The sequence below is a fragment of the Lampetra fluviatilis genome, chromosome 58 (assembly GCF_964198595.1).
Source record: "Lampetra fluviatilis chromosome 58, kcLamFluv1.1, whole genome shotgun sequence".
Classification (NCBI taxonomy): Eukaryota; Metazoa; Chordata; class Hyperoartia; order Petromyzontiformes; family Petromyzontidae; genus Lampetra; species Lampetra fluviatilis.
This window is the reverse complement of record NC_136332.1, coordinates 7,897,836-7,924,017: the sequence shown is the minus strand read 5'-3', so window position 1 is coordinate 7,924,017 and position 26,182 is coordinate 7,897,836. Positions and strand designations below refer to the sequence as shown.

Genomic DNA, 26,182 nt, shown 5'->3' with positions numbered 1-26,182 from the left:
GAGCTGTGTGGTGAGCAGTGCGGTGTGTTGTGTGGGGAGCTTTCTCCCCTTCGCGACGCCGCGACTCGGGTTTGCCGCCCTCGGCGCCGGAACGACCCCCCCTCCCCCCGGCCCCCTGACCCCGTCACTCCGTCTCGGTGAGTTCCCGGGAGGGCGGCACGAGTCGGAGACTTGGCACCGGTGACCGCCCCGGCCTCCAGGGGGTCGCGACCTCCGTGGATTTTCACCGATCGCGGTGCCGTTGCGGTTTGTGCCGTTGCGGTTTGTGCCGTTGCGGTTTGTGCCGTTGCGGTTTGTGCCGTTGCGGTTTGTGCCGTTGCGGTTTGTGCCGGGTCGGCTGTCGGTCCGTTGCTGCGGCCGCTCTCACGGCGGCTCTCGTCCCACAGGCCCCAGGCACCGGCAGGCACTCGCAGGCACCCGTGGAGGTGTCCAGACACCCCGAGTCACGCGAAGAGTCACACAGACACCTGCAACACCCACAGTCACCCGTAGAGTCATCCAGACACCCCCAGTCACCTGTAGACTCATCCAGACACCTGCAACATCTACAGTCACCTGTAGAGTCATACAGACATGTGGAGTCACCCATAGGGTCACCCAGACACCTACAGTCACCTGTAGACTCATCCAGACACCTGCAACACCCACAGTCACCCGTAGAGTCATCCAGACACCCGCAGTCACCTGTAGAGTCATATAGACACCTGCAACACCTACAGTCACCTGTAGAGTCACCCAGACACCTACAACATCTACAGTCACCTGTAGAGTCACCCAGACACCTGCAACACCTCCAGTCACCTGTAGAGTCACCCACACACCTGCAACACCTCCAGTCACCTGTAGAGTCACCCAGACACCTGCAACACCTCCAGTCACCTGTAGAGTCACCCAGACACCTGCAACACCTCCAGTCACCTGTAGACTCACCCAGACACCTGCAACATCTACAGTCACCTGTAGACTCATCCAGACACCTACAACATCTACAGTCACCTGTAGAGTCACCCAGACACCTGCAACACCTACAGTCACCTGTAGAGTCACCCAGACACCTACAACATCTACAGTCACCTGTAGAGTCACCCAGACACCTGCAACACCTCCAGTCACCTGTAGAGTCACCCACACACCTGCAACACCTCCAGTCACCTGTAGAGTCACCCAGACACCTGCAACACCTCCAGTCACCTGTAGAGTCACCCAGACACCTGCAACACCTCCAGTCACCTGTAGACTCACCCAGACACCTGCAACATCTACAGTCACCTGTAGACTCATCCAGACACCTACAACATCTACAGTCACCTGTAGAGTCACCCAGACACCTGCAACACCTCCAGTCACCTGTAGAGTCACCCAGACACCTGCAACACCTCCAGTCACCTGTAGAGTCACCCAGACACCTACAACATCTACAGTCACCTGTAGAGTCACCCAGACACCTGCAACACCTCCAGTCACCTGTAGAGTCACCCAGACACCTGCAACACCTCCAGTCACATGTAGAGTCACCCAGACACCTGCAACACCTCCAGTCACCTGTAGAGTCACCCAGACACCTGCAACACCTCCAGTCACCTGTAGAGTCACCCAGACACCTGCAACACCTCCAGTCACCTGTAGAGTCACCCAGACACCTGCAACATCTACCGTCACCTGTAGAGTCACCCAGACACCTGCAACATCTACCGTCACCTGTAGACTCATCCAGACACCTGCAACATCTACCGTCACCTGTAGAGTCACCCAGACACCTGCAACACCTCCAGTCACCTGTAGAGTCACCCAGGCACCTACAACATCTACCGTCACCTGTAGAGTCACCCAGACACCTGCAACACCTCCAGTCACCTGTAGAGTCACCCAGACACCTGCAACACCTACAGTCACCTGTAGAGTCACCCAGACACCTGCAACACCTCCAGTCACCTGTAGAGTCACCCAGACACCTGCAACATCTACAGTCACCTGTAGAGTCACCCAGACACCTGCAACATCTACAGTCACCTGTAGAGTCATACAGACACGTGGAGTCACCTACAGGGTCACCCAGACACCTTCAGTCACCTACAGGGTCACCCAGCCACCCCCAGTCACCCGTAGACTCATCCAGCCACCCCCATTCACCCATAGAGTCACCCAGACACCTACAACATATACAGTCACCTGTAGAGTCATACAGACACGTGGAGTCACCCATAGGGTCACCCAGACACCTACAGTCATCCGCAGAGTCACCCAGACACCTACAACATCTACAGTCACCTGTAGAGTCACCTAGCCACCTACAACTTCTACAGGCAACCGCAGAGTCATACAGCCACCCCCAGTCACCTGTAGCCTCATCTAGACTCCCCCAGTCAACCGCAGAGTCACCCAGACACCCCCAGTCACCTTCAGGGTCACCCAGCCACCCCCAGTCACCCGTAGACTCATCCAGCCACCCCCAGTCACCCATAGAGTCACCCAGACACCTACAACACCGCCAGTCACCTGCAGGGTCACCCGCACACGTCGAGTTGCGCGTGGAGGGGCCCTGGCGCGCAGGCGGCCGGGAGCCGCCAGGGCCGCGCGCGGGCGAGCAGACGGGAGCCCCCCCGCACACTCCCGCCGCCGCTCCCCCCTGGGGGGACGGGCGGCCCAAGACGCTGGACTGGGCCCAGTTCCGCACCGTGGAGCAGGCCCTGCTGGGGCGCGGCAGCGGCGCGGGCCGCCCGAGAACGCCCGCGGAGCGGGAGACGCCGGGGGGGGCGGCGGACGGCCCCGACGGCCCCGGCTTCGCCGACGCCGTCGGGACCGCCGGGACGCCCCGTGGCCGTCGCGGCTCACGGCCCAGCCTCCCCGGGGAGGTCGGCGGCGCCGAGACCGCGGCGCCAGGGCCGGAGGAGGAACGGAGGAGGCGGAGCGAGGAGCGGCGCAAGTTCTTCCATTCGGCGGCGGAGGATGGCGGCCCGGCCGCGGAAGAGGGGCGCCGGCGCCGTCCCCGTACAGGACGGCCGCCGCGCGGGGGCGACGCCGGCTCCCCGGGCGACGCCGGGGTCGGTGCCTGTCTCAACGGCCACGGGGCCCGAGGGGACGCGGGACGGCGGCCCGCGGCACCGAGGCGGCCGCGGCTCTCGCCAGGCGGAGGAGGGGAGGCCCGGCCGCGGCGGGGGGCGGCACGGGCCGGAGGAGGCGGCGGAGGAGGCGGAGGTGGGGCCCTGGGCCGCGGGCGAGGAGATCGAGCGGCGCTGGCGGCAGGTGGAGGCGACGCCGGTGCGCGAGCGCCGCACGGTGCCCATCGCGTCCGTGAGGCCCGCGGCGCCGCAGACGGACGCCGAACGGCGGCTCCAGGCGCAGGTCGGTGGCCGCGATCGACGACGGTGACGGTGGCGTGACGGTGGTGTACAAGTTGCGGCGTGGGTTTCATTCGCTCTCGGAGAGAGACGGGGAGGGGCTGGTGAGGCGGCGAGGATCGACGCCAACAACTGCCCAAGCTCTGTCGTCCTACGTTGAGATGTGTGGCCAACGCTTCGCAGCGACGAAACGCACCCAAAATGCGCCAACTAACTTCTCACTAACTAACTTCTCGTTAACTTACTTGTCGTTCACGCCGCGTTGACTCGAGGCGTGGACACTCCTGTGCTGTGACCTGAGTCACCTGCGCCGGGGGGGGGGGGGAGTAAGGGGGGGGTGGGAAGGTAAAGGGGGGTAAGGGGGGAGGGAGGGGGGGTAAGGGGGGGGCGAGGTGTAAATGGGGGGAGGGGGGTAAAGGGGGGTGAGGGGGGAGGGAACCAGTGTTGCGATTGGGTCGTGGGGGAACCGCCAATTGCTGGTGGGACGGCGGTGGCGCCGCACATGTGTGGAGCCTGTTCCACGCCGCACGTCTTCCAGGGCTCCCCCCCGTGCCCCCCCCCCCGTGCCCCTCCCCGTGCCCCCCCCCCCCCCCCGTGCCCCCCAGGTGGAGGCGCTGGCGCTGCAGCTGCACGAGGCCCGGCGGGAGGCAGCACTCCGCCGGCTGCAGGCGGCGGCGGAGCGACCGGCGGGCACCACAGCGGGCGGCGCAGGAGACGATGTCGCAAGAGGTACGGGGCGGGGTGGGTGGGGGGGTACCACTCGTCTTAGTGACCCACCGGACACTAACGATGACGAGGAAGACGACGACGATGATGGTGAGTGGTGAGTGAGTGTGTGTATGTGTGTGGCTGTGACCACGTGACCACGTGGCTGTGACCACGTGACCGTGCCGCGTGCGAGCAGACAGGCGGAGGGAGGGCCGAGCGACGGAGCGTGAGGGCCGCGCGGGGCGGGCGGAGCGGCGGGGGGGCCGGCCTGGAGGAGCGCGGCAGCGGAGAGGAGGAGGGGGAGGAGGGGGAGGGGGTGGTGGGGGTGGTGGGGGAGGGGGTGGTGGGGGGTGGTGGGGGAGGGGGGTGGTGGGGGGGAGGGGGGTGGGGGAGGCCCCACGGGCGACGGCGGCGAGGAGGAGGACCGGGACCGGCGACGCAGCCCGCGGGCACGGCCGCCGGAGACGCGGCACGAGCGGGTCGTCCCCTCTCACCCAGGTGGGACCCCCAACACCTACACCACCACCACCTACACCACCACCACCACCACCACCTACACCACCACCACCTACACCACCTACACCACCACCACCAACACCACCACCACCAACACCACCACCACCACCTACACCACCACCACCTACACCACCACCACCAACACCACCACCACCACCTACACCACCACCACCTACACCACCACCACCTACACCACCATCACCTACACCACCACCACCTACACCACCACCACCTACACCACCACCACCACCACCACCTACACCACCACCACCTACACCACCACCACCAACACCACCACCACCACCTACACCACCACCACCTACACCACCACCACCTACACCACCACCACCTACACCACCACCACCAACACCTACACCACCACCAACACCACCACCACCTACACCACCACCACCTACACCACCACCACCTACACCACCACCACCAACACCACCACCACCACCTACACCACCACCACCTACACCACCACCACCTACACCACTACCACCAACACCTACACCACCACCAACACCACCACCACCACCTACACCACCACCACCACCTACACCACCACCACCAACACCACCACCACCACCTACACCACCACCACCTACACCACCACCACCTACACCACCACCACCAACACCACCACCACCTACACCACCACCACCTACACCACCACCACCTACACCACCACCACCTACACCACCACCACCAACACCTACACCACCACCAACACCACCACCAACACCTACACCACCACCAACACCACCACCACCACCTACACCACCACCACCACCACCACCTACACCACCACCACCAACACCTACACCACCACCAACACCACCACCAACAACAACACCAACACCGCCACCTACACCGCCACCAACACCACCTACACCACCGCCACCTACACCGCCACCAACACCACCTACACCACCACCACCAACACCAACAACAACAACCGCCATTCGCCACTAAGTGGCGGTGACGTCACCACGACGCTTGTGCCAGGCCATGTGCACCCTGAGGCCACGTGAAGTGTCGAACGCCCGCTGGCAGGAGGTCACGGGGCAGACCCAGGTGCCACGGGTCGACTGACCGAGATGACCGAGACGACTGGCTGATGCACCACCTGTGCCCCCTACTGTGCCAACTTGCTGTGCTTTAGCCACCCGGCGCTCCGCTCGTTGTTGTGAGCGTCGCTCCTCCGCCCTCCGTTGTTGTTGGAGGGCGACTGCCTCCAACTGCCCAGTAGCGTCCTTCACGAGCCTCCTCCACTGAGGCCGATCTTGACACCGCTGGTACCAGTCATCGGCAAGTCCACTCAGCTCCACGTCCTCCTGTACCACATCACTCCATCTCTTCTCTAGCCCGTGCCGCGCCCGTTTAGCCCCCTCGATCCGGCCGAACAAAAGCTGTTTAGGCTTGCGCTGGCTGGGCATCAACACCAACACCACCACCACCAACACCTACACCACCACCAACACCACCACCAACAACAACACCAACACCGCCACCTACACCTCCACCAACACCACCACCACCAACACCACCACCACTTACACCGCCACCACCAACACCACCTACACCACCAACACCACCACCACCTACACCACCACCTACACCACCAACTACACCAACACAACCAACACCACCACGCGGGAGCTCAGATCGTGCGAGGTCACGTGACCGCGTGATCAGGTGACCACGCGATTGTTTGATCACGTGACCGCGTGATCAGGTGACCACGTGTGTGATGCAGGAGCTGGTTGGGGCTGCACGGGGCCTGGAGTCCGGAGCCAGCTGAGGGCCCCGGACACGGACGTCTACGAGCTGCAGGTGAGCACCCTCACCACTCACTCACCACTCACTCACTCACCACTCACTCACTCACTCTCACCACTCACTCACCACTCACTCACCACTCACTCACTCTCACTCACCACTCACCACTCACTCACCACTCACTCACTCACCTCGCACTCACCACTCACTCACTCACTCTTACTCACCACTCACTCACTCACCACTCACTCACTCACCACTCACTCACTCACCACTCACTCACTCACCACTCACTCACCACTCACTCACCACTCACTCACTCACTCTCACCACTCACTCACCACTCACTCACCACTCACTCACTCACTCTCACTCACTCACCACTCACTCACCACTCACCACTCACTCACCACTCACTCACCACTCACTCACTCACCTCGCACTCACCACTCACTCACCACTCACTCACCACTCACTCACTCTCACTCACTCACTCACCACTCACTCACTCACTCACCACTCACTCACCACTCACTCACTCACTCACCACTCACTCTCACTCACCACTCACTCACCACTCACTCTCACCACTCACTCACCACTCACTCACCACTCACCTCGCACTCACTCACCACTCACTCACTCACTCTCACTCACTCACCACTCACTCACACACTCACTCACACACTCACTCACCACTCACTCACCACTCACTCACCACTTACTCACACACTCACCACTCACTCACTCACTCACACACTCACTTACACACTCACACTCACTCACACACTCCACTCACTCACTCACCACTCACTCACCACTCACTCACCACTCACTCACTCACCACTCACTCACTCACCACTCACTCACCACTCACTCACCACTCACTTCACCCCGCCTGTGCCGCCGTGCGCTAGGTGAGCGTGCGAGTCAAGGAATCTCTCATCGCCTACCTGGAGCAGGAGGTCGCGTCCCTCAGGCAGGAGCTGCACGTCGCCCACGCGGTGAGTCGCGGTGAGTCGCGGTGAGTCGCGGTGAGTCGCGGTGAGTCGCGATGAGTCGCGGTGAGTCGCGGTGAGTCGCGGTGAGTCGCGGCGAGTCGCTCGGGGTACGGAGCGTCCAGCCCATCCGTGCCACCCCCACACCGTCGAGGCCTACGGGGCACCGATCCCCCCGTCTGTGCCGCCCCCCACCACCGTCCCGCCCGTGCAGGCCAAGCGGCGGGCGCAGGAGGAGCACCGGCTGGTGTACGCCGAGCTGGGCCTGGTGCGCGCCAGGGCCCACGTGGACGCCCGCCGCCTGCGCCACGAGCTGCGCCTGCAGGGGCGACCGTGCCGCCGGGGCTCGCCGGGCCCCCGCGGTGAGCGCCGCACGGGGCCGGGGGGGGGGGGGGGGGGTGGGGGGCCGGGGGGGGCCCTCCGCGAGGCCGCCGCCGCCGCCACCGCCGCATTTTGGGTTTTTGTTTTCAGAACTTTGCCGCCGCTGTTTGTTGTTGTTGTGGTCGTCGTCGTCGCGTCCCTCCGCGCGCGAGCGACCGTTGTGCGCGTCTCCGCGTTCCCCGCCCGCCCCCGCCAGTGATGCGGCGCTGTCGGAGCGAGCCGATCCTGTGAACGTCGCTGGTGCCGGGGCGTCGCTGAAGGCGCTGGACCCCCCCCCCCTACGGCCCGCCGGGGGGGCAACAGCTGGAGCGGAGCGAACCCGCGGGCGGGGACTCCGCAGGAGGATTTGGAGCGGGCGCCCCGTGTGGACGAAGACGACAAGAAGAACCACCTGCACTACCACCGGCACTACCACCGGCACTACCACCGTCTTCACCGCCATCACGGCGGGAGGACGCACCGCCGTGCCGGCACCGCCCGCCGGCGCCGGCGCCACCCCCAGCCCGCGCGCCGCGTGACCACGGTGCTGCTCGCAGCCTTGCCTAGACCACCAACTCAAAAGAGAGCCGAACGTTTGCCCCACATTGGTGTCGAGATCTGAACCGACGAGGATTCAGCCTGGGGACGTTTCCGTGGTTTATTCCGCGTTCACACGCGTCACACGCGTCACACGCGTCACACGTGTTCAAACGCGTCACAAAATAAAGTAAAAACCACACGACGCACGACCCAATGACCCCACGCTCAACAATAAATACGATTAAAATCGAGGGCACTGGAAAACACGGCACAGACGGCACCACACGAAACGTAAAAACTTGGACCCTCACTTCCCCCCCCTCTCTTTTATAAAGGAACGTCAAACAAACATTCAGGCCTGGCCCCTGCCGCCTTCGATCCACCCGTCAACAACATCCACCCCGGCTTCAAGCCGGCCTAGCGGGTTCGCGACGAGCGGAGCTCCCTCGCAGCCCCCCCCCCCTCCCCCCGTGAACGATCCGGAGTCGGAGCCTTCGCTGAGACAGCAGGAGGGGAATCCTGCGGTGAGCGACCAATCTCTTGACGCCGCGTGGGGCCGCATCGTCGGCTGTCGGCGCCGGAATCGGACGTGCACGGGACGCGATGCACGGGACGCGATGCACGGCGCGCTGTACGTCGAGATTATTCGTCGCGGCGGCAGCGGGAGAAAGGACGATAAATAATAATAATAATAATCTTCATCATCGCTAGCGCTGCTGCACAGTCGTGTACGGCGGCGTCGCCGCGCGGGGGCAGTAACTCCGTGAATAACAAACTCGGCATCGCACACCCGGGGCCACGCAGGCTCCCCCACCGCTCCCCCCACCGCTCCCCCCACCGCTCCCCCCACACCGCTCCCCCCACACTCACCCACCGCTCCCCCACCGCTCCCCCACCGCTCCCCCACCGCTCCCCCCACCGCTCCCCCCACCGCTCCCCCCACCTTTCCCCCCACCGCTCCCCCCACCTTTCCCCCCACCGCTCCCGCCTCCAGCGCAAAAAACCCTGACAGCGACCACAAAATTAAAACCAGCGGATGGACTGCCCCCCTCCCTCCCCTCCCCTCCCTCCCTCCCCTCCCCTCCCTCCCTCCCCTCCCCTCCCTCCCTCCCCTCCCTCCCCTCCCTCCCCTCCCTCCCCTCCCTCCCCTCCCCTCCCTCCCCTCCCTCCCTCCCTCCCCTCCCTCCCCTCCCTCCCCCCCCTCCCCCTCCCTCCATCCCCCCCCTCCCTCCATCCCCCCCCTCCCTCCATCCCCCCCCTCCCTCCCTCCCTCCCCTCCCCTCCCTCCCCCCCCTCCCCTCCCTCCATCCACCCCCCCCTCCTTCCACCCCTCCCCTCCCTCCCTCCATCCACCCCCCCCTCCTTCCACCCCTCCCCTCCCTCCCTCCCTCCCCTCCCCTCCCTCCCCCCCCTCCCCTCCCTCCATCCACCCCCCCCTCCTTCCACCCCTCCCCTCCCTCCCTCCATCCACCCCCCCCTCCTTCCACCCCTCCCCTCCCTCCCTCCACCCCCCCCTCCTTCCACCCCTCCCCTCCCACCCCTCCCCTCCCCTCCCTCCACCCCTCCTATCTGTGGTCACTGCTGCTGTTACCAGCTGTGACAGCAGCAGTGGTAGATCACAGTGACGGTAGTGCAGGCATGAGCCCCAAACAGGCGCACTCACTCACTCTGCCCGCCCGCCCGTCACTCCGCCCGCCCGCCCGCTACTCCGCCCGCCCGTCCGTCCGTCACTCCGCCTGTCCGTCACTCCGCCTGTCCGTCACTCCGCCTGTCCGTCCGTCACTCCGCCTGTCCGTCACTCCGCCTGTCCGTCCGTCAACTCCTTCCGTCCGAGCCCATTAATTCGCAGGCACAGGACGTGCGTTGGGTGGCCTCACTGGCTGCCGGGCTGCGTGCCGGGCTGCGTGCCGGGCTGCGTGCCGGGCTGCGTGCCGGGCTGCGTGCCGGGATGCGTGCCGGGCTCCGTGCCGGGCTGCGTGCCGGGCTGCGTGCCGGGCTGCGTGCCGGGCTGCGTGCCGGGATGCGTGCCGGGCTCCGTGCCGGGCTGCGTGTCGGGCTGCGTGCCAGGATGCGTGCCGGGCTCCGTGCCGGGCTGCGTGCCGGGCTGCGTGCCGGGCTCCGTGCTGGGCTGCGTGTCGGAGTGCGCCAGCACCAGCGCTCCGGTCTTGTAGGTGATGAGCACGGAGCACGGCCCCTGAGACCACGGCTCCCCGTCCACCTGCATCGGCATCTGCCCCTCACGCAGCGTCAGCTGGACGGGGGGAGGGGGGGAGGCACAGAGACAAAGGTCCCCCGTAGTAGCCTTAGCAGACCGTTGGGGCAAGTGCTGTTAGCGAGCACCTGTCTCACACGCACACACACACGCGCACGCACGCACACGCACACACACTCGCACACACACGCGCACGCACACGCACGCACACACACAAACACGCACACACGCACACACGCACACACACTCGCGCACGCACACGCACGCACACACACAAACACGCACACACGCACACACGCACACACGTACACGCACGCGTCCTACCTTGACGCTGTGCGCCTGCCCCAGGCGCAGGGGGTTCGCCAACTTCACCTGCAGCTGCGCCAGGTGGAAGGAGCCGTAGACACCCACCACCTCCAGCTGGCCGTCGTCCTGCCTGCACCGCACCACACCGCACCACTGTTACCGCACCGCACCGTACCGGTGTTACCACACCGCACCGCACCTCACCACACCAGTGTTACCGCACCGCACCGCACCATACCACTCTGTGACGAGGTGTGTGGTGGTGGTGGTGGTGACGAGGTGTGTGGTGGTGGTGGTGGTGACGAGGTTGGTGGTGGTGGTGGTGACGAGGTTGGTGGTGGTGGTGTCGAGGTGGTGGTGGTGGTGACGAGGTGGTGACGAGGTGGTGACGAGGTGGTGACGAGGTGGTGGTGGTGACGAGGTTGGTGGTGGTGGTGACGAGGTGGTGGTGGTGGTGACGAGGTGGTGGTGGTGACGTGGTGGTGACGTGGTGGTGGTGACGAGGTGGTGGTGACGAGGTGGTGGTGACGAGGTGGTGGTGGTGACGAGGTGGTGGTGGTGGTGACGAGGTGGTGGTGGTGGTGACGAGGTGGTGGTGGTGGTGGTGACGAGGTGGTGGTGGTGGTGGTGACGAGGTGGTGGTGGTGGTGGTGGTGACGAGGTGGTGACGAGGTGGTGACGAGGTGGTGGTGGTCACCGTGCGGGTGGGCAGGGCGGGTCCCCGGTGCCCTCCCAGAGGCGGCAGCCCCCCCCCCAGTGAGCGATGTTGAGCACGATGACGCCCTCCAGCGGGGGCAGCGCCACGCGGCGTCCATCCAGCTCCAGCTGCCAAGACACGGGGGGGGGCTAGGTGAGTGGGGGGGGGGGGCTGGGTGTTGGGGGGGGCTGGGTGGTGGGGGGGGCTGGGTGGGTGGTGGGGGGGGCTGGGTGGGTGGTGGGGGGGCTGGGTGGGTGGTGGGGGGGCTGGGTGGGTGGTAGGGGGGCTGGGTGGATGGTGGGTGGGCTGGGTGGGTGGTGGGGGGGCTGGGTGGGTGGTGGGGGGGCTGGGTGGATGGTGGGGGGGCTGGGTGGATGGTGGGGGGGCTGGGTGGATGGTGGGGGGGCTGGGTGAGTGGTGGGGGCTGGCTGGGTGGGTGGGTGGGGGGTCTGCGTGGGCTGGGTGGGCTGGGTGGACTGGGTGGGCTGGGTGGACTGGGTGGGCTGGGTGGGCTGGGTGGACTGGGTGGGCTGGGTGGGGGTTGCACCTCGATCATCTTGTCCAGGTTCCTGCACTCCTGCACGAGGCAGTCCTTGGTCCCATAGAAGAAGTACACGGCCTGCAGACACGGAGACACGGAAACACGCGGGGGGGGGACACGGAGACACACGCGGAACATGACCCAGTTTGTGTCTTTGCGAGTCTGTGAATCGACCCGAGTTCAATTCCCGCTCACGGCCACCAACACCGGTGATGGATGAATCTGGACCGGCCCTGAGCCGGGCCAGATTCATCAGCCTCACAAGAGTAGCTGGTGCGGTGTGTAGTAAACATCGCCACTGGAGAGACAAAGGCGGCCGGGGCGTGGTGGCTGGCCACCCACCCCCTCGTGTGCCGTACCGGTCTTCATAGGTGCTGCTACTGGCTAGCAGCACTTGCCCCTACAGTCTGTTACAGGCTGTACGGGGGATCTTCATCTTATTTGTGTGTGGCTCTGTGTGAGCCTGTGACGGCGTGTGTCTCCATGTGTCTCCATGTGTGTCTATGGGCCTCCGTGTGTCTCGGCGTGTCTGCATGCGACTGTGTGTGACTGTGTCCACGTGTCTCCGTGTGTCTCCGTGCGTCTCCGTGCGTCTCCGTGTGTCTCCACGTAACTGTCTCCACGTGTCTCCGCGTGTCTGTCTCTGCGTGTCTCCGCGTGTCTCCGTGTCTCCACGTGTCTCCACGTGTCTCCACGTGTCTCCGCGTGTCTGTCTCCGTGTCTCCGTGTGTCTCCACGTAACTGTCTCCACGTGTCTCCGCGTGTCTGTCTCTGCGTGTCTCCGCGTGTCTCCGCGTGTCTCCGCGTGTCCGTCTCCGCGTGTTTCCTCCGCGTGCCCCCCACCTTGTTGACGAGGCGGCTGGTGAAGAGAGCCGGCTTGCTCTCGCGGTGCCGGTGGAAGTTCAGCGCCATGAGCGCGTCCGGCCCCACGGAGAAGTAGTTGTTCATGGAGAGGCTCTGCGCACCGTCGCCCACCACGCACAGGCAAAGGTCCCCCGTGTAGCCTCCCCACACACCGTCGGGGCGGGTGCCGTTAGCGAGCGGCGGCGCCGACGGGGGCCGGCACGGCGCACGGAGCGGCGGTGGGGCCGGGGGCCGCGCCCGGCCCCACCGCCGCCGTCTCCCGCGGTGCTGATGTTTAACACGCCCCGCACCGGGCACTCGTTCGAGGCCGAGTCGACCTAGGGTAGGTCCATGACCGGTTCGGTGGCCGGTCACGTGGCGCAGCGCGGCGCTCAAGCGTCAGCACGACGTGCAGGTGAGGAAGCACGTCGCAGTGGTGAGTGGCTCAGCGTGGTGAGTGGTGAGTGGTTCAGCGTGGTGAGTGGTGAGTGGTGAGTGGTTCAGCGTGGTGAGTGGTGAGTGGCTCAGCGTGGTGAGTGGTGAGTGGTTCAGCGTGGTGAGTGGTGAGTGGTTCAGCGTGGTGAGTGGTGAGTGGTTCAGCGTGGTGAGTGGTGAGTGGCTCAGCGTGGTGAGTGGTGAGTGGTTCAGCGTGGTGAGTGGTGAGTGGTGAGTGGTTCAGCGTGGTGAGTGGTGAGTGGCTCAGCGTGGTGAGTGGATCAGAGTGGTGAGTGGTTCAGCGTGGTGAGTGGTGAGTGGCTCAGCGTGGTGAGTGGTGAGTGGTGAGTGGTTCAGCGTGGTGAGTGGTGAGTGGTTCAGCGTGGTGAGTGGTGAGTGGCTCAGCGTGGTGAGTGGTGAGTGGTTCAGCGTGGTGAGTGGTGAGTGGTGAGTGGTTCAGCGTGGTGAGTGGTGAGTGGCTCAGCGTGGTGAGTGGATCAGAGTGGTGAGTGGTTCAGCGTGGTGAGTGGTGAGTGGCTCAGCGTGGTGAGTGGTGAGTGGTGAGTGGTTCAGCGTGGTGAGTGGTGAGTGGTGAGTGGTTCAGCGTGGTGAGTGGTGAGTGGCTCAGCGTGGTGAGTGGATCAGAGTGGTTCAGCGTGGTGAGTGGTGAGTGGCTCAGCGTGGTGAGTGGTGAGTGATGAGTGGTTCAGCGTGGTGAGTGGTGAGTGGTGAGTGGTTCAGCGTGGTGAGTGGTGAGTGGTGAGTGGCTCAGCGTGGTGAGTGGATCAGAGTGGTGAGTGGTTCAGAGTGGTGAGTGGTGAGTGGCTCAGCGTGGTGAGTGGTTCAGCGTGGTGAGTGGTTCAGCGTGGTGAGTGGTGAGTGGCTCAGCGTGGTGAGTGGATCAGAGTGGTGAGTGGTTCAGCGTGGTGAGTGGTGAGTGGCTCAGCGTGGTGAGTGGTGAGTGGTTAAGCGTGGTGAGTGGCTCAGCGTGGTGAGTGGTTCAGCGTGGTGAGTTCAGCGTGGTGAGTGGCTCAGCGTGGTGAGTGGATCAGAGTGGTGAGTGGTTCAGCGTGGTGAGTTGTTCAGCGTGGTGAGTGGATCAGAGTGGTGAGTTGTTCAGCGTGGTGAGTGGATCAGAGTGGTGAGTTGTTCAGCGTGGTGAGTGGATCAGAGTGGTGAGTGGATCAGAGTGGTGAGTGGTTCAGCGTGGTGAGTGGTTCAGAGTGGTGAGTGGATCAGAGTGGTGAGTTGTTCAGCGTGGTGAGTGGTTCAGAGTGGTGAATTGTACAGCGTGGTGAGTGGTGAGTGGTTCAGTGTGGTGAGTGGATCAGAGTGGTGAGTGGATCAGAGTGGTGAGTTGTACAGTGTGGTGAGTGGTGAGTGGTTCAGCGTGGTGAGTGGTTCAGTGTGGTGAGTGGATCAGTGTGGTGAGTGGCTCAGAGTGGTGAGTGGTTCAGCGTGGTGAGTGGTTCAGCGTGGTGAGTTGTACAGCGTGGTGAGTGGTGAGTGGTTCAGCGTGGTGAGTGGTTCAGCGTGGTGAGTGGCTCAGAGTGGTGAGTGGTTCAGCGTGGTGGTGAGCGTGCATGGCGAGGTCACCTTGGTGAGCTTTCGGAACACCTTGTAGCCACGATTCGTGACCTGGACCCTCCACCTGAACATGGGGGACACGGAGTTAGCACGGGGTGAGCACGGGGTGAGCACGGGGTGAGCACGGGGTGAGCACGGGGTGAGTACGGGGTGAGTACGGGGTGAGCACGTGGTGAGCACGGGGTGAGCACGGGGTGAGCACGGAGTTAGCACGTGGTGAGCACGGGGTGAGTACGGGGTGAGCACGTGGTGAGCACGGGGTGAACACGGGGTGAGCACGGGGTGAGCACGTGGTGAGCACGGGGTGAGCACGGGGTGAGCACGTGGTGAGCACGGGGTGAGCTCGTGGTGAGCTCGTGGTGAGCACGGAGTGAGCACAGGGTGAGTACAGACGCCCAACCACGCGGCGTAGCAGGCCGTCTCCAGGTCGTGTTGAGGTCGTGTCCAGGCCGTGTCCAGGTCGTGTTCAAGTCCTGTTCAGGTCTTGTTGAGGTCGTGTCTAGGCCGTCTCCAGCTCGTGCCGCACCTGTCGAGCGTCCGCGTCTCGGCGCGCCGCACGTCCCCGAGCCGCTCCTCCAGGCCGCCGTCCCCCGGGAAGGCCTCGCGCCAGCCCAGCGAGCGCGCCAGGTCGTTGCCGGTGCCCAGCGGCAGCACCGCCACGGGGGGGCGCGCCACCCGCTCGCCCTGCGACCACACCGCTCGTCACACGCGCGGCGGCCGTCTGGAACGCTCTTCCATCGCGATGTTGTAGGCAGACACTGGGGAGCTGTGCAACTTTTAAATCATCGTCTAGAGTGACGGACTAATTTGGTTAGAACTGCTTGTTGTTGTGTTTAGTGTTGTTGTTTCCCCCCCCCCGCATCTCCGTTTAGCGCGGTTGGCTACGTACGGTGCGAAAGAAGTTCAAGACGCGTACACTCATACCGCGTCCACCACATCCACAATCACCAATATCGCCACCATAGCCACCATCACCACATCCACTACCATCCACTATGGCCAATATCACTGCCACTACCACCACTACCATAGCCAATCTCACCACGACAACCACTATCACTCACCACCACCAACAACAACCGCCATTCACCACTATCACTCACCACCACCAACAGCAACAACAACCGCCATTCGCCACTAAGTGGCGGTGACGTCACCATGACGCTTGTGCCAGGCCATGTGCACCTTGAGGCCACGTGAAGTGTCGCACGCCTGCTCGCAGGAGGTCATGGGGCAGACCCAGCAGGTGCCACAACTACCACGTGCGTGGCGTGTTGAGCGTTAGTCCGGCGGTTAGCGCCACGCTGCGCCACGAACCTCGCGGCCCGGTCAGGGCCACCGAACCGGTCCTGGGCCTCCCTTAGGTCGACTCGGCCTCAAATGAGTAACCCCGCTGCGATGTGTAAACACCAGCGGTGGAATGGCGAACGACTTAAACACATTGTCTGCTGGTTTTACCAGGCAAGGCCCCACTGAGTTGCTGGGGCTTTTCTTTCAAAGCGATCCTGGCCACCCCAGATGATAACTCGGCGAAAGTGGCCCATCACGTGGACATCCATGGCAGTCGCCAAATTCTCAATGTGGAGGGGAAAAAACCGGAGGATCCGGAGTAAAAGCTCCACGCGACCACCGGGAGACAGAGCGAGAGACGCACCGCGAACTCCAAATACACAGCAGCAGCAGCAGGCGTCGTCAGGGTCGGGACCGAACCCATGACCTCCTGCGTACCAGGCGAGGTAGTCAACATCTCAAAGCCACCGCGACAACCCCACTCGTACGCCGTGCCGGCCTGTGCACTTGCCCCGACAGTACGGCGAGGCTACCCGGGGGTCCCTTTATCTGAGGCGAGAGCCCGAGCCTCCCCCCCCCGCACCCCCACCCTCCCCCCCGTCCCCCACCCTCCCCCCCGCCCCCCACCCTCCCCCCCGCCCCCCCCCGCCCCCACCCTCCCCCCCGCCCCCCACCCTCCCCCCGCCCCCACCCTCCCCCCGCCCTCCCCCCCCGCCCCCCCCGCCCCCACCCTCCCCCCCGCCCCCACCCTCCCCCCCGCCCCCACCCTCCCCCCCGCCCTCCCCCCCGCCCCCACCCTCCCCCCCCGCCCCCACCCTCCCCCCCGCCCCCACCCTCCCCCCCACCCCCACCCTCCCCCCCGCCCTCCCCCCGCCCCCACCCTCCCCCCGCCCTCCCCCCGCCCCCACCCTCCCCCCGCCCTCCCCCCGCCCCCACCCTCCCCCCGCCCCCACCTGCTCCAGGAGGCGGTCGATGGCGTCGAGTGCCCAGCCGACGGTGCCGTCCCCGCCGCACACGAGCACGCGCGGGGAGTGCTCGGGGAAAAGCGCACAAAGCGCCAGCGCCTCCTCCGGAGACTCCTCGCTCATGTCCACCACCTGGGTGGGTGAGTGCGTGGGTGGGTGGGTAAGTGCGTGGGTGGGTGAGTGAGTGTATGGGTGGGTGGGTGGGTGAGTGAGTGAGTGGGTGGGTGGGTGGGTGAGTGAGTGAGTGAGTGGGTGGGTGAGTGGGTGGGTGGGTGAGTGAGTGGGTGGGTGGGTGGGTGAGTGAGTGAGTGAGTGCGTGGGTGAGTGGGTGGGTGGGTGGGTGAGTGAGTGAGTGAGTGGGTGAGTGGGTGGGTGGGTGGGTGGGTGGGTGAGTGGGTGGGTGGGTAGGTGAGTGGGTGGGTGGGTGGGTGGGTGAGTGAGTGAGTGGGTGGGTGGGTGGGTGGGTGGGTGAGTGGGTGGGTGGGTGGGTGAGTGGGTGGGTGGGTGGGTGAGTGGGTGGGTGGGTGGGTGAGTGGGTGGGTGGGTGGGTGGGTGGGTGGGTGAGTGAGTGGGTGAGTGGGTGGGTTAGTGGGTGGGTCGGTGGGTTAGTGGGTGGGTGATTGAGTGGGTGGGTGGGTAGGTGAGTGGGTGGGTGGGTAGGTGAGTGGGTGGGTGGGTGGGTGGGTGGGTGGGTGAGTGAGTGAGTGGGTGAGTGGGTGAGTGGGTGAGTGAGTGAGTGGGTGAGTGAGTGAGTGCGTGGGTGAGTGGGTGAGTGAGTGGGTGGGTGGGTTAGTGAGTGGGTGGGTGGGTTAGTGAGTGAGTAGGTGGGTGAGTGGGTGGGTTAGTGGGCGAGTGGGTGGGTGAGTGAGTGAGTGAGTGGGTGGGTGAGTGAGTGGGTGAGTGGGTGGGTGAGTGGGTGGGTGAGTGGGTGGGTGAGTAGATGAGTGAGCGGGTGGGTGAGTGGGTTGGTGAGTGAGTGGGTGGGTGGGTTAGTGAGTGAGTGGGTGGGTGAGTGAGTGAGTGGGTGGGTGGGTGAGTGAGTGGGTGAGTGGGTGGGTGAGTGGGTGGGTGGGTGAGTGAGTGGGTGGGTGAGTGAGTGGGTGAGTGGGTGGGTGAGTGGGTGGGTGGGTGAGTGAGTGAGTGGGTGGGTGGGTGAGTGAGTGGGTGAGTGGGTGGGTGAGTGGGTGGGTGGGTGAGTGAGTGGGTGAGTGGGGTGGGTGAGTGGGTGGGTGAGTGGGTGGGTGAGTGGGTGGGTGAGTGGGTGGGTGAGTGAGTGAGTGGGTGGGTGAGTGGGTGGGTGAGTGAGTGAGTGGGTGGGTGGGTGTGTGGGTGAGTGGGTGGGTGGGTGGGTGAGTGAGTGAGTGAGTGGGTGGGTGGGTGAGTGAGTGAGTGAGTGGGTGGGTGAGTGAGTGGGTGAGTGGGTGGGTGGGTTAGTGAGTGAGTAGGTGGGTGAGTGGGTGGGTTAGTGAGCGAGTGGGTGAGTGAGTGAGTGGGTGGGTGGGTGGGTGAGTGGGTGGGTGAGTGGGTGGGTGGGTGAGTGAGTGAGTGGGTGGGTGAGTGAGTGAGTGAGTGAGTGGGTGGGTGGGTGGGTGAGTGGGTGGGTGGGGTGGGTGAGTGAGTGAGTGAGTGGGTGGGTGAGTGAGTGAGTGAGTGGGTGGGTGGGTGAGTGGGTGGGTGGGTGGGTGAGTGAGTGAGTGAGTGGGTGGGTGGGTGAGTGGGTGGGTGGGTAAGTGAGTGAGTAAAGTGGGCGAGTTAGTGGGTTAGTAGCGAGTGAGCAAGAGAGACCGTGGTATCTACGGGATACCCTTTTGACCAGCAGCGTCAACAGCGATGAGAACGCGAGAACGTCAACAACAAAACACGGAGAGTCGTGACGAGAGCCCAGACGTCGATCAGCAGCGGCCCCCACCTGCACCCGCCTGCACCCCACCTGCACCCACCTGCCCCCACCTGCCCCCACCTGCACCCCACCTGCACCCACCTGCCCCCACCTGCACCCACCTGCCCCCACCTGCCCCCACCTGCCCCCACCTGCCCCCACCTGCACCCCACCTGCACCCCACCTGCACCCACCTGCCCCCACCTGCCCCCACCTGCACCCCACCTGCACCCACCTGCCCCCACCTGCACCCACCTGCCCCCACCTGCCCCCACCTGCCCCCACCTGCCCCCACCTGCACCCCACCTGCACCCCACCTGCACCCACCTGCCCCCACCTGCCCCCACCTGCACCCCACCTGCACCCACCTGCACCCACCTGCACCCACCTGCCCCCACCTGCCCCCACCTGCCCCCACCTGCCCCCACCTGCCTCCACCTGCACCCCACCTGCACGGGGTTGAGGAGGCCACGCAGCTGCCGCAGCAGGAGCTGCGCTGCGCCGTCCCCGCTGCGCCGGTTCACGAGCACCAGCAGCGGGGTCCAGCCGGCGTCCACGCAGGGCAGGGCGGCGGCCTGTGGCGGTGGGGGGGGGGGGGGGGGAGGTCAAGGGTCAACCTCCACGTCGGGGGCGACGTGGAGGTTGACCCTTGCGCCCTGGCGGCGTGCCGGTGAGCGAGTTTCCCGGCGGGGCCCCGCTGCATTATGGGAATGTTTGTTTAGGCCGCGGGAGGAATCCGACGAGCTGCCAAGCTCTTGTCTTGTTCACAGACGTTCGCTAAAGGTGGCCACGGGGGTCAGAGCGTGGCAGCAACAACAACGACAACAACAAGGCAACACGCAAAACAGTGGGCACCATCAGGGTGGCTAGGAGATGTTAACTACCTTGCCTGGTGCACAGGAGGTCGTGGGTTTGATCCCGACCCAGTGAGCGAGAGTGATGAGTGAGCGAGCGTTGGAGCGAGTGAGCGAGAGTGAGTGAGTGAGCGAGTGGTGGAGTGAGTGAGTGAGAGTGATGAGTAAGCGAGCGGTAGAGCGAGAGTGAGTGAGCGAGCGGTAGAGCGAGCGAGTGCGAGCGACGTGAGCGAGTGAGCGAGCGAGCGGCCCGTCCTCGACGGGCGCCCCGCACCTGCCGTAGCGCCGCGTGGAGGGTGGGCGGCGGGATGATGACTCCACGCAGCGGGCCCAGGTCGCACACGTCGTCCTCGCCGTCATCGCCGCCATCACCATCATCGATGCCGTCGCGGTCTCGGTCTTCCGCGTCGCCGCCGCGGCCGCGGGGCCGGCAGGCGTCGTGCACGCAGCGCCGGCACCAGGCGCAGCGAGCGTCGCACAGCCGCGGCTCGGCGCCGCACGGCGCCCCGCACGCGGCACACGCGGAGCACAGCGGCACGGCGCCACGCACCCACAGGTGGCGCATGCGCCCGCCGGGAGCCGGGGAGCACCTGGGCACGGGCGCGGTCAGAGACACGGCGAGAGACGCGGAGAGAGAGACACGGCAAGAGACAGGGTCAGAGAGACAGGGTCAGAGAGACAGGGTCAGAGAGACACGGTGAGAGAGGTCAGAGAGACACGGCGAGAGACAGGGTCAGAGAGACACGGTGAGAGACACGGTGAGAGAGACACGGCGAGAGACAGGGTCAGAGAGACACGGCGAGAGACACGGTGAGAGAGACACGGCGAGAGAGACACGGCGAGAGAGACACGGTGAGAGAGACACGGCGAGAGACAGGGTCAGAGAGACACGGTGAGAGACACGGTGAGAGAGACACGGCGAGAGAGACACGGCGAGAGAGACACGGTGAGAGAGACACGGCGAGAGACAGGGTCAGAGAGACACGGTGAGAGACACGGCGAGAGAAACACGGCGAGAGAGAGACATGGTCAGAGACACGCGGAGGGGACGGAGACACACAAACACCTGGGCACCGGTCAGAGACACGCCTCGTCCCCCACCTCCTCACCCACCACCTCACCACCACCTCACCCACCTCCTCACCCACCTCGTCACTCACCTCCTCACCCACCACCTCACCCACCTCCTCACCCACCTCCTCACCCACCTCCTCACCCACCTCCTCACTCACCTCCTCACCCACCTCGTCACTCACCTCGTCACCCACCTCGTCACCCACCTCGTCACTCACCACTTCACCCGCCACCTCACCCACCTCGCTCACCACCTCACCTCGCCTTGCAGCGCAGGGTGCCCTCGGCCGTGGCCACGCAGGCTTCGTGGGCGCACAGGCCGCAGGTGTGGCAGCAGGAGACGTGCAGCAGGGCCGACTGCGCACACACGCAGCAGAAGGCCGGGCGGCCAAACAGCTCCACCTCGTCCCACGAGTGCTGAGAGTCGTCCTCATCCTCCTCCTCCTCTTCCCACACCTCCTCCTCCTCCTCCGTCGCCGCCGCCGGCTTCTCCCCCTCATCCTTTCCCTTGCCGCCCACCGCCGCCGGCGGCGATGGCGGTGGCGGCCGCCGCCTCCACCTGCCGTGCCGGTGAGCGGGAGATGAGGCGGTGGGTGTGGTGAGTGAGGGGGGGGGGGTGAGCAGGAGATGAGGCGGTGGGTTTGGTGAGGGGGGGAGGGTGAGCGGGAGATGAGGTGGTGGGTTTGGTGAGCGGGGGAGGGTGAGCGGGAGATGAGGCGGTGGGTTTGGTGAGGGGGGAGGGTGAGCGGGAGATGAGGTGGTGGGTTTGGTGAGGGAGGGAGGGTGAGCGGGAGATGAGGCGGTGGGTTTGGTGAGGGAGGGAGGGTGAGCGGGAGATGAGGCGGTGGGTTTGGTGAGGGGGGGAGGGTGAGCGGGAGATGAGGCGGTGGGTGTGGTGAGGGGGGGAGGGTGAGCGGGAGATGAGGCGGTGGGTTTGGTGAGGGGGGGAGGGTGAGCGGGAGATGAGGCGGTGGGTTTGGTGAGGGGGGGAGGGTGAGCAGGAGATGAGGCGGTGGGTTTGGTGAGGGAGGGAGGGTGAGCGGGAGATGAGGTGGTGGGTTTGGTGAGCGGGGGAGGGTGAGCGGGAGATGAGGCGGTGGGTTTGGTGAGGGGGGAGGGTGAGCGGGAGATGAGACGGTGGGTTTGGTGAGGGGGGGAGGGTGAGCGGGAGATGAGGTGGTGGGTTTGGTGAGCGGGGGAGGGTGAGCGGGAGATGAGGCGGTGGGTTTGGTGAGGGGGGAGGGTGAGCGGGAGATGAGGTGGTGGGTTTGGTGAGGGAGGGAGGGTGAGCGGGAGATGAGGCGGTGGGTTTGGTGAGGGAGGGAGGGTGAGCGGGAGATGAGGCGGTGGGTTTGGTGAGGGGGGGAGGGTGAGCGGGAGATGAGGCGGTGGGTTTGGTGAGGGGGGAGGGTGAGCGGGAGATGAGGCGGTGGGTTTGGTGAGGGGGGGAGGGTGAGCGGGAGATGAGGCGGTGGGTTTGGTGAGGGGGGAGGGTGAGCGGGAGATGAGGCGGTGGGTTTGGTGAGGGGGGGAGGGTGAGCGGGAGATGAGGCGGTGGGTTTGGTGAGCGTGGGGAGGGGGCGAGCGGGAGATGAGGGTGGGGGCCGTGCCCACCTCGGCTGTTGCCGCCGGCGCCGCCGCGGTGCCGCGTGGAGGCCCCCGTGGGCCCGCGGGGGCCACCGGCGGCGGTAGAGGCGGTAGAGCAGCGTGAGCAGGACGGGCGACGCGACGGCCACGCACGTCCACAGGGCCACGGCCGACAGGCCCAGCGAGACGGGGGGGGCCTCCGGGGGGGGGCCCGCGGGGGGGGCGTTCTCCATGGCGACGGCGCGGAGCGAAGAGGGGGGGGGGGCGAGGTGACCTGGAGGAGGTGGGGGGCGGGGGGAGGTCAGAGTGAGCCGAGATGATCTTGGAGAGAATACAGCGGTGGTTGTAGTCACCACACGTTCACCACACAGACACCACACATTCACCACAGACACCACACATTCACCACAGTCACCACACTCGCGTACACACCTTACCAGCGTACAGCAAGTGGCGGGCGGCGACGTCACCACGGCGCCCGTGCCAGGCTAGGTGCACTTCGAGCCTCGCTGCCGGCAGGAGGAGGAGTAGGTCACGGGACGGACCCAGCGGGGGACACGGGTAAGATGGCTGGCAGAGACACAGATCCGCCATCATCATCACCATCACCACCACCATCACCATCACCACCACCATCACCACCATCACCACCATCATCACCATCACCATCATCACCACCATCACCACCACCATCACCACCATCACCATCACCACCATCACCACCATCATCACCACCATCATCACCACCATCACCATCATCACCACCATCACCACCACCATCACCACCATCACCATCACCACCATCACCACCATCACCACCATCATCATCACCATCACCACCACCATCACCACCATCACCACCATCACCACCATCACCACCATCATCACCACCATCACCACCATCACCATAACCACCACCACCATCACCACCACCAGCACCATCACCACCATCACCATCACCACCATCACCACCACCACCAGCACCATCACCACCATCACCACCATCACCATCACCACCATCACCATCACCACCATCATCACCACCATCACCATCACCACCATCACCATCACCACCATCACCACCATCACCATCACCACCATCACCACCATCATCACCACCACCACCATCACCACCATCACCACCATCACCACCATCACCACCATCATCACCACCATCACCATCACCACCATCACCATCACCACCATCATCATCATCACCACCACCCCGCACACCACCACCATCACCACCACCACCACTCCGTGCTAGCAGCCTCTGGCAGGCTGTCGGGGCCGAGCGCTGTTTGCTGTTGACGAGCGGCGCCTGGATGAAGCACCCCCCCGCCCGGCCGCCTTTGTCTCCCCAGTGCCGATGTCTACCACACACACCACACCACACACAACACACCACACACAACACACCACACACACACCACACACACACCACACACCACACCACACACCCCACACCACACCACCACACACCACACACACACCACACACAAACCACACATACACCACACCACACACACACCACACACACACCACACACACCACACACACACCACACACACCACACACACACCACACACACCACACACACACCACACACCACACACACCACATACACACCACACCACACACAACACACCACACCACACACACACCACACACCACACCACACACACCCCACACCACACCACCACACCACACACACAACACACATACACCACACCACACACACCACACACACCCCACACACACACACACACCACACACACACCACACACACACCACACACCACACACACCACATACACACCACACCACACACACACCACACCACACACACCAACACACCACACACACCCACCACACACACACCACACACACCACACACTATACACCACACACACCACACACTATACACCACACACACCACACACGCACCACACACCCCACACACCACACACACCACACACACCACACACGCACCACACCACACACACCACACACGCGCTAAGCAAAGCTCCGAGCCCACCTCCCTGCCCAACGCTCACCGCCGTCGCCGATGCGAGTAGGAGGAGGAGGAGGCGGAGACGGTGGAGAGAGAATCCGGATTGGGATCGCAGCAGCACGCACGCGCACACAGACAAAGGTCCCCCGTGTAGCCTCTAGCAGATTGCAGGGGCAAGTGCTGCCGGCACTGTGGCACACGAGGGGGTGGGTGGCCAGCACCACCCCCGGCCGCCTTTGTCTCCCCCCCCCTCCAGTGGCGATGTTTACTACGCACCGCGCCGGGTACTCATTTTAGGCTGAGTCGACCTAGGGGAGGCCCAGGACCGGTTCAGATTAAATCGTCACTGGTATTGGTGGCCGTGGCCGGGAATCGAACTCGGGTTCGTAGCGCTAACCGCTGCGCCACCGCTCCCACACACAGACACAGGCGGTGAGACTGCCTGACACACTGACACACAGACACACACAGACACTGACACACACACAGACACTGACACACACACATACACTGACACACACACAGGGAGTGACACTGACAGACACACACACAGGCGGTGAGACTGCCTGACACACACAGACACACGCGAGACACACACACAGGCGTTGACACTGCCTGACACACACACACAGACACTGACACACACACAGACACTGACACACACACACAGGGAGTGAGACTGCCTGACACACACAGACACACGCGAGACACATACACAGGCGTTGACACTGCCTGACACACACACAGACACTGACACACACACAGACACTGACACACACTCACACAGGCGGCGAGACTGACTGACACACACAGACACACAGGCGGTGAGACTGCCTGACACACACAGACACACAGGCGGTGAGACTGCCTGACACACACACGCGCAGGGAGTGAAGGCGGGTGGGTGGCTGCAGCTCCCGTGGCCGCGACCCGGATCCACATCGTGGGGTCTTTGTCTGTAGAGGCTCGGCATGCACTCGTGGTGCTGGTGGGGGTCGTGGTGGTGGTGGTTGTGGTGATGGCATTGATTGGTGGGTGGTGGTGGCATTGATTGGTGGGTGGTGATGGCATTGATTGGTGGGTGGTGATGGCATTGATTGATTGGTGGTGGCATCGATTGATTGGTGGTGGTGGCATCGATTGGTGGGTGGTGGTGATGGCATTGATTGATTGGTGGTGGTGGCATCGATTGATTGGTGGTGGTGGCATTGATTGGTGGGTGGTGATGAAATTGATTGGTGGGTGGTGGCGGCATTGATTGGTATGTGGTGGCGGCATTGATTGGTGGGTGGTGGTGGCATTGATTGGTGGTGGCATTGATTGGTGGGTTGTGATGGTGGCATTGATCGATGATCAGGATCTCATGAGACGATTCGTGGATCGCACCATGATGATCAGGATCTCAAGAGACGATTGTTCATGTTTTTGTTTGTTGCGGTTGCACCCGATTCAAGAGCCGAATGCTCACAGGGCGACACCAAATAAATGAAAATAGAAAAATACTGAAACTGATTTGTGCATCGAAAAAGCCCCCGTGTTAGGCCCCGCCCCTTGAAGCTGATTGGCTCCCTTCAACATTAACATAATCTATGATTCATTCTATCGCGGATTCGGGTGGTTTTCGCGGGAAAAACGCCGATTGGTCCGATTCGCC

The 26,182-nt window shown here is 64.3% G+C and overlaps 1 protein-coding gene across 4 annotated transcripts; it reads right to left on the bottom strand.

The window, feature by feature from the left end:
- Positions 1-9,812: 9,812 nt before the first annotated feature.
- Positions 9,813-25,477, bottom strand: DGKE (diacylglycerol kinase epsilon). 4 transcript variants are annotated; one of them, XM_078880617.1, is made up of 15 exons: positions 25,397-25,452; positions 24,572-25,362; positions 22,948-23,085; positions 22,543-22,789; positions 21,188-21,487; positions 20,129-20,444; positions 19,450-19,575; positions 17,110-17,253; positions 15,393-15,550; positions 14,876-14,930; positions 12,845-12,958; positions 12,008-12,079; positions 11,461-11,588; positions 10,782-10,893; positions 9,813-10,496 (listed from the first exon to the last, which is right to left on the bottom strand). In XM_078880617.1, exons 4-15 carry the CDS (start codon positions 22,746-22,748, stop codon positions 10,119-10,121), a joined length of 2,109 nt encoding a protein of 702 aa, XP_078736743.1. In that variant the 5' UTR covers positions 22,749-22,789; positions 22,948-23,085; positions 24,572-25,362; positions 25,397-25,452; the 3' UTR covers positions 9,813-10,118. The 4 variants fall into 4 exon arrangements, with proteins under 4 accessions (XP_078736743.1, XP_078736742.1, XP_078736744.1 ...); XM_078880616.1 differs by having other exon boundaries at positions 24,572-25,477; XM_078880618.1 differs by lacking the exon at positions 25,397-25,452 and having other exon boundaries at positions 24,553-24,589.
- Positions 25,478-26,182: the final 705 nt, after the last annotated feature.